This window comes from Etheostoma spectabile, chromosome 18 (genome assembly GCF_008692095.1).
Source record: "Etheostoma spectabile isolate EspeVRDwgs_2016 chromosome 18, UIUC_Espe_1.0, whole genome shotgun sequence".
Lineage (NCBI taxonomy): Eukaryota > Metazoa > Chordata > Actinopteri > Perciformes > Percidae > Etheostoma > Etheostoma spectabile.
Window position 1 is genome coordinate 11,759,754 of NC_045750.1, and position 8,846 is coordinate 11,768,599.

The 8,846-nt window shown below is 38.8% G+C and overlaps 1 protein-coding gene across 1 annotated transcript in view; it reads left to right on the forward strand.

The window, feature by feature from the left end:
* The window catches only part of usta (uronyl 2-sulfotransferase a), a 54,159-nt gene that overhangs the window by 38,311 nt on the left and 7,002 nt on the right, over window positions 1–8,846 (forward strand). Inside the window, exons 4-5 of the mRNA XM_032543308.1 lie at window positions 5,250–5,329; window positions 5,728–5,881. Coding sequence (XP_032399199.1) covers window positions 5,250–5,329; window positions 5,728–5,881 — 234 coding nt within the window. The remainder of the gene's footprint in view (window positions 1–5,249; window positions 5,330–5,727; window positions 5,882–8,846) is intronic.

The following is an 8,846-nucleotide window of genomic DNA, read 5'->3' on the forward strand; positions in this document are numbered from 1 at the left end:
CACCCAAATAGAAAACTAAGTCAAATACCTAATAAAACTTGTAGAACTAAAATGTATGTGTGTCCAGTTGTTTATTTTGTATAATGTGTAATGTGCTCAAAACAAAAGAGAGTTACCACCATGAGTTGCTGTTTCCATGTGTGAATGCTGTTGCGGCCATCACAGTTACATATCACAGATTCTTTGCAGAAATGTCCTATTTTCAAGGAATATTTCCTTTATTTATGATATTAACATGATTGTAGGAGTTGCTACATGTAGATGCTACTATTGAACTGAGGCATATCAAAAATTTCAGTTAACAGCAAAGTACGGATATTTTTTCATTGGAACCTTTTTTATTGTAATAACTTTAGCTTTTGTGATAAATGTTCTGTGTTTGACTTTTCACTGTTCCATGCTTAGTAAAGAAAAACACTTAATCTATGTTCTCATCCATGCATAATGCTTCACAACACGAATATTGAACTCTAGCTAAACTTTAAAAAAAAAAAATTGCAATATTATGTTATTGCAATATCTTGCAGAAAAATTTGATTTCCACCCCTCAAATCGTGTGTGTTGCAGGGATGGCTCACATCCTCACATGATATTGACAGCGTCTTTTAGGGATTAGCTACTTCTAACCACATTTAACCATTACTGACTGTTGATGTAAACGTTTCGTTAAAATTAATACAGCTACTTGTTTATCCATTATTATTATCTGGACATAAAACATCTCTGTCAATAGTCCCAAGCAATACTCCTCAGAGTGAGTGTGTGCATACCAGTGTCTGTGCAAGGGGGGGGGTCTGTTTAAGAGTGTACGTTGTTTGTGTGTGATTCTGTAAAGTGTGTCTCCGTTTCTTTTGTTTATTTGCATGTGTACTTCTGTGTTAATTTATGCAGATCCAGACGTGGGGCTCCTAAGTTTAGAGATGTTTGTCTCATCAGTTGTGGTTCTGTCTCTAGACTGCAGTTTTTGGACCGTTTTCCTTCTGGGTCTCCCAGTAGTCCGCTAATGGGTTTGCCCAGGGTTGATGCCTTGTGTGTCCGTGGGTTGCCAAAAAGTGAAGGTGCCTTGTTTGTCTGAAACTTTGCAGAGATTCTGCAGATTTGTGGCACATAGTGACCCATCTGGCCCTTTCAGTACGGAGCAAACAGGCTCGTTGGGGAAGCGTATAAACATTTTCCTGGGGGGGGGGGGTGGGGGGGGGGTGGGAACAGCCTCTTTTTTGTAAGTTTGTCGTAGTTCACGTGGGATTGTGTTTCCTTTCTCTTACCAAAAACATTCATCAGCAGACAGATACTCTTCAGCCATGAACCTTGTGTATCTGCATCATACAGCCACAGATATGCAACCACCAGAAAGTGGCTGGCCCCTGCAGTACAAACAAAGATTGTAAACAGTTATTCCCTAGTAGCATCTCACCAGCTACACTTGAAGCAACAGTTTGCCTTTGGTCACTTACAGAGCTTTGGATTGGGTGCTGAAAGAAGATTACATTTGGTTAGAAATGGCTGCTAAAACTCTAATTTCAAGTCAAGTAGTCTTTTTTTTTCTAATGTAAGCAGTTGTGCCATTTTATGTTTTTATATTAAGGATATTTAATTTTTGAATAAGGCACTTACTTCCTGTGCATTGTATAAAGACTGAGCAGATACACAAGCTTTGTATGGACAGTTTCTGTAATAGGTGGACTGATCCTCGTGGAGTCCTTTTCTACAATGTCTGGCCCACATATTTACCTCTAACGTGGGTTATTTAAGATTTTTTTAATTGATACATAGTTGATTGAGTTGAATGCAGATCAGCAGTCATAGCTTTCTGTTTTTTTTTGCGCTTCCTCCGTTCCCTTGGTGAGCTCTGTGTGGCCGCCACGGGGGCTCAGGAAGGAGGGGGCAGGAGTCGTGGGGTTGCAGGTATGCCTGGAATCTCCAACTGTCCTCCACTTTCTGTCTCCCTGCAGCTCTCCTTGGTAAATGAGAGGGGGTCAGGCCAGACAGACCAGAGGGGTGGGTCATAAAACAAACACACACACACACACTCACACTCACTCACCAAATGTGCCATGTGTGTCCAGTGTCTGCACATCAACCTGGGCGTAGGGGAGGGGACATCAGGGGTTAAGTCTGGGCTAATTGGTCTGGACTAATGGCCAAGGGGGGCAGGTTGCGGAAAATAAACTTTTTTTTATTTTGAATTGAAATTTATTAGAAAAGACAGATAGCACGGAGGAGGGGCCCAGAGTGTTGAATTAATTAATTAATTAATTTTATTTTACAGCAGAGATCCACAAAGTGGAAGCAGAGTGAGTGAAAATATAGTGAGGTTATAGAGAAGAGGGAGGAGTGGTAAACCCAGATCTGACTGGGGCCTCAGATTTACTTCTCTGTGTACATAAACATGTATACATATTACTGGTGCTGTCCAAATAATGTTGCTGTGACCTATGGCCTATGCATAGTTTATGAGAGCAGACCATTCAAACAGGACATTCAGTTCCTCAGATGATCAATGCACTCTGCTTGAAATATCTTTAAGTAAAGAGTGATACAGTCTGTTAAGACAGGACATAATACAATACATGAATTAGACAGCTAATATAGAGATAGATTAACATTAAGATAAAAAGCATGTATGGTGCTTATGTATGGTATTCATTTTTGGGAAAACACTTTTAGGGATTATTATTTTGAAGATTCTGTGGGAATAGTTGCATTCATATTTTATTTATTTTGTATTTGCTTCCAATATCAAGGCTCATTCAAATTAAAAGAACAGTGTGTTTGAATTCTGTTGGTCTCTCTAAACTCAGACAAATTAATTCAATCAATTCTTCTTTTTCTGTCATTATATTTGCTACTATTGTACCTGTTTCCTCTTGTTATGGAAGTTTCTTGTTACAGCGAGGGAGGAATTTCGTTGAAGATGAGACCTTGTTGAAACAAAATAAAGACAGGCTGCAAACTGAATTAAAGGTCTTGGTATTTGGTGAAAAGGTTTAATTGTGTTCTGCAGAGAACAATCAAATGAAAAGAACAGTCTTCACAACGAACAGAGTTACAGACTGACCAAAGTTCTGTGTGTCTACAATCAGTAATACACTTCCCTATATCCAGTGCCCCCAGAGGAAAGAAAAAAACCCTTGCATGGAAAACAGTTTAATCTTAAACATAACAATTAGTGGACCTAAGGCAGACAGTTGGAGCTCTTACGTATTTCTGAATCTGCCCTCCGTGTGTCAAGTTTCTTGACCGGTCATTCTATCTTAGCAGAAAAAGAACATCTCGTCTCTTTGGATAAGCTATGGTCTCGACCTGGGACCTGCCATGGTAAACACCGCTCTAGGCAACTGTTTCTGCCAGACTTTAGGCCATTTGTCCTTGGAGGACAAATGCAAAGTCATAACATATCCAGTTGTTTCCTACAAAGAGATCACACTGAGGACAGATACAGAAGTCTTATACTCTGAGAGGCATCGGAGATCTTATTATGAATAATTAATATGAAAATCATTGGTTAAATGTAATTTTCCATTACACTCTGAAACAACCAGACTTGTTCCTCTCTTTCTGCTTGTAGATCCTGTTTCCAAGGAATGATTCATTGAAAGTGTTTTAGTCATAGACTGTATGAAATAGGTTTTGGCTCATCCAGTTGTTCTCTGGAATCTCCCCTGGAAGCCTTGTCAGAAAAAACACCTAGAATTAGCAGAATTACACATAGTCTCATATTCCCAGGGGGTGTCCTTTTCTGCTGCCACAGCTTGATCTGACAGATCAGTGAATGTTTTATGAGCACCATGCGTCCTCACAGAGAGCATGGCTGTATGATTGTGCTATTGATCTTTCAAAAAACACTGCTAGAGTCTGCTCTCTCACTGGGTGAGTGTGGATTCCACATAAACTTAAACTGTGTCAAGTTGTCACACACAATAGAAAGTATTATTGTATCGTTATCTGGTCCCTTGCTATTTTCAGATGTATCCAGCTTTCCATGTCTTTTGCCTCAAGCCAGATGTCCACAGTCCCTGAACTAGCACACCCACACTTCTTCCTTCAGTGTGTGCATGTTAGCATACTGACATTAGCATTTAGCTCAAAGTTTAGTTCAGCTTCACAGAAGTAGCCTAAAGAATCAATTTGAGTAGCCTACCTGTGAAGAGAATCCTTGAGCCTATTTTTATTCAGGACTTTCAAATCAGCATCTGGATCAATGGAGGTATTTGAGAGCTAAGATGAGATGTTTCTATCACAGCTGCTGTTGAAGCCTCTTCATCTTCTGTTTCTCCACATTAATGTCTCCTTCCCCCCCATTCCCTGGTCACCAATTGTGTTCTGCCCTTGGCATGTGTTTTTCTGTCTGGGTAGCAGAGGGACTTATTTAATTTCCCATGCACAGTGTCCAGCTGCTGTTCATTATTCTTTTGTGTTTACCCTTTTAAACTTCCACTTTTATTTAACTATTTTTACTTTTTCCTATTTTTATTATTTAGAAATGTGTGCTCCACTTGTATAAAGACAAAATAAACAAAGTCCCTTATTTCTTACATACTGTCTGTGACTGGAATATATCTGGATCAAACATACATAATTATTCCAATATGGAGGTGTTCATGAGAGGAATGACTAAGAAATAGGTTTCAGTTCCGTGGCCTTCAGTCAAAGAGCTATTGTGAGGGATCTGCACTGGATATTGAACTACTAGGCTATCTCTAAGTTTGTTATGGCTACTGTGAGCCTGCCACTCCATGCAGACCTGGAACACCTTTGGGATGTTTTTTAATCTGTCATAGCAGCAGAGGAAGAAGAAGCTTGGAAGAACTGCTTTAAACATGTTGGATTTCTCCTATGCCTGACATGACTGAAGAATCTTGTTAGATGAACGAAACACTTGTAGAGGTTGTAACTGTGACGAGGTCATTCTGTAGTGGAAGATTCTGCAAATCCAAAAAAAGGTAGACCCACAGCCAGATAAACACACAGCCAACGTATTAGCATTTTATCCATGATCAGTTCAAACATGCAACCACTTGGGATGGTAACTCTTCGTTCCGTCTGTCAGGAGCTTATATATGCTTTTGGTTATCTTCTATTAATGTGATAATTGCTTGATTTCTACCATAACGTTATGCACTGGCATTTAGGATTTGATCTTAACTCGCCTCAGATGATTGCCATAGATAAAGACATATACTGTGTTTTACACTTAATAATTCTGTGTGACACATCAAATTAATTGTTTTGTTTTTGTGTTTTTTCAGGTGGATCTTATGAAGAACATCAGTGATATCCCTCAGCCTTTCCTCTACACACGGCATGTTCACTTCCTCAACTTTACCAGGTACAGTAGTGCCCCAATGTACAATGATGCTTAACAACATCATTTCGAAACCAGCAACTCTTAATGTAAATATAAATGGTTTGTCATTATATACCGCTTTTCTAGTCTTAACGACTACTCAAAGCGCTATTACTTAGTACAGGAACCATTCACCATTCACACACATTCATACACTGGGGCTGAGGATGCTGTACAAAGTGCCACCTGCTCATCAGATAAACACTCACACACATTTACACTCCGATGGCGCAGCATCGGGGGCAACTCGGGGTTCAGTGTCTTGCCCAAGGACATTTTGACATGGGACTGCAGGGCCAGGGATTGAACTGCCAACCTTCCGATTGGCAGGCGACTACTCTGCACAGGTCTTAACTTACGTTTTTATTTGTCTTTGTAAGGTTCAGAATAGAGCAGCCGGTCTATATCAACATAATCCGGGACCCCATCAACCGGTTCCTCTCCAATTACTTCTTTCGTCGCTTTGGTGACTGGAGGGGTGAGCAGAACCACCTTATCCGCACTCCAGGGATGAAAGATGATGAAAGATACCTGGTGAGGCTTTTTTTTATTTTTTTTAACTCTCAAGAGAACAGAGCTCCTGCAAGCGTTCACGAGAGATGGTTGTTTACATGATCTTGTTTAAATGTATCTAAAACAAAAAACATAACAGCTAGAGCATTTATTCTTTTTGCAGCAGAAAGCTAAGACTTTTGTCTTTTGAGTCGTTCCGTTGTACGCTCGTGATGACGCTATATCATTACGTGACGTCCAGTGCTAAACCATGTGACACTGTTCTATTACAGATGAAAATCACTTTACACTCTGCTCATAAAAATGAGCATATCTCAAAAACTAAAAAAAATTACGTCGTTCAAATAACTTTTGGAGTGTTAAGAAATATTTTGTTCATGTTTCTTCATTTAGAAATCATTTTGATGAATATTTTTTCTGTTTATTTAGTAAAATGTGTTGAAAACATGTCTGATTTTTGTATTTTTTGTTTATGACACAATTTCAATACTTTTATTAATTATTATAGTTTATTGAATTACATCACCTTTTAGCTCAGGTTGTACTGATTGTAGGGATATGAGGCATTTGAAGATACTCCAAGAAATGACAGCACAGTAAGCAAAAATACCAACGTAGGCACTGGCAGATTATATCTGTTGCAGAGATTAAAGGGTTAAGCAACAGTTAATTATTGTTTCTGGCTTGAAGCTAATTTTAAGCATAAACAATAAAAATGGACACATTACAAGCTGTATTTTATTATTTTTGTAGGTATGGTACATGTATGTACTGTGGAGGAAATCAGTGTCTGATAATTATTGCTTTTTCACAGACTGGATTCATTTCTCTGTTAGGAAAATTGCACATATACACAGTACACATTTTTGTGTTCTTTACTCTTGATGGTGTCTTGAACGTTTTAATGGTCTAGGAATTCACACCTGGTATACGTTATATATCTATTGATATGACCCTGCAAACTGCTTAATAATACATACATTGAGGTGCACCACTTTTCATTCAGGAGAACCATGTCTGCCTCTTTGTTGGAGTCTCGCACAAAGAGCAGTCATGCAGGCGGATAGGGCCTGTTGATTAATTAGCTATAGTCATGTGGCCAACATTTTGCACCTGCCAGACAAGATTTGTATTAGGAGAAATGAAACAGCTAGCGGCATCAATCACCTTTTCTCTTTCTATTTTATCAAGCAGTGCATCTTTGGCCAATACATTGTGTCAGATTTGAGATGAAATGAACTAAAAAGCCCCCCCTCTTAAAACATCTCCCCAAAATCTGAAAATATGTTCTAACAATATGTTCAATATTAATAGGAGCCAATACAGTATACAGAGTTTATAATTAAACTAGCTTCATAAAGGGTACCCCTTTCACTATGTTGCCCCATTTCCAAGAGAAACAGTGCCCAATGTAGACAACTTTTCTAACAATATTATTTAAAGGGTAAAACAAATACCAACTCTTTTGGCCTTCTTCCCTTCCTTCATCTCAGTCACAGTGCCCACAGGCCCATTTACTCGCATATGGACATTAGCTAAATCAATGCCTCGGATGCTTGTGGTTTGAAATACTAATGCATTTCCAGTATTTGACAGAGCTGCACAGTTACTTTATGACTGAGTCAATAGCTTGCCAATAACACTGCTTTAAATCTGTATCTGTTTTGGTTCCAGGCCAGCTGGTTTCATAAGCTGAAGCTCAGTTGAGACCCAAAGTAAAATGTCAAAACTCATTTCGTTTTCTGGTATAAGCTTTATATTTACTAATTATGGAGGCATCAGCCAGTAGACATTATACAGAGAGACAGTAATGATACTGACTGTTGTACTATGTTATATAAACATATAATCTTCCACAAAAGATTGTAACAAGAATATATAACTGACATTGTCAGTAATATATTCATGTCATTTTTTTATTTACCAGTCACTTTTGCATTCTCATTATATAACTGATAAATACCATATACTGTGTCTATCTCTCCATGCTTGGTGACAATTTCACAATTTGTGTCTTTATTGATAAAAATTACACCAAAATGTACTCAAATCAAAATACAAAAAAAACAACGATATTAATCCGAGGCAAATCAACATCAACCAAACAAACCGGCAACCTCACAGCAAGCCGCTAAGTCCCTTTCACCTATTTCTGATGCCCTTTGAACTCAGTCTTCCCTAATTGGACCATACCACCTATACAGGTGAATATAGGGTGATCTAACCTGACAAGCAACATCAACACTTATCTACTGATCTACTCCCCACATCACAGGCAGAACAATAGCAAAACACTATGAGCCCATAAACCTGCCAAACAGGCCTATGTCAATTAAGAATCAAGCAGACACAAAATAGTATTTATTTTGGGAACAGCGCCTAATGAAAAGGGAGAAAGGCAGCATTTTCACAACTGGTTTGTAGAATTTGAATTTGTTGACAAACATTAACTTTATAAATATTAAAATCTAAGCAACACAACGTGTTTTATACATAAGTGCTGTATTTCAACCCCACTTAGCTCTCTTTGAAGATGTTTTACACGTAGAGTACAGTTAGCAGTGAAGTGATGGGTCTAATGTGAGGTTGGAAGTCCCCTTAAATAAGACAAACAACTACATTTGGGATTAAGGGAGCAGGTAGAAAAAACAGAAAATAATTTGGATTTAAAAGCAGGTCAAACACTGGTTATATATCAATACTTTCATGGCAAATCAATATCCAGGCACAAACACAGGTACACTCCTTGTCATTCGTCCAACAGTCCTCCATATTGTCAGCGAGAGAACAGGAGGAGTGAATGTCATTCTGGCTTGAGTCTGACTGTGTGTAATTAAGTACTGCACTGCTTTCCCTGGAGTTTTGGACCATGTGAGTTGAGTTATTAAAGTATGCAGACCACGGGGCCCCATGCTACACTTAAAGGAGAGGGGGAGGCTGTGTTGCTGTAGACTGGCTCTGTGTGTGTGTGTGTGTGTGTGTGTGT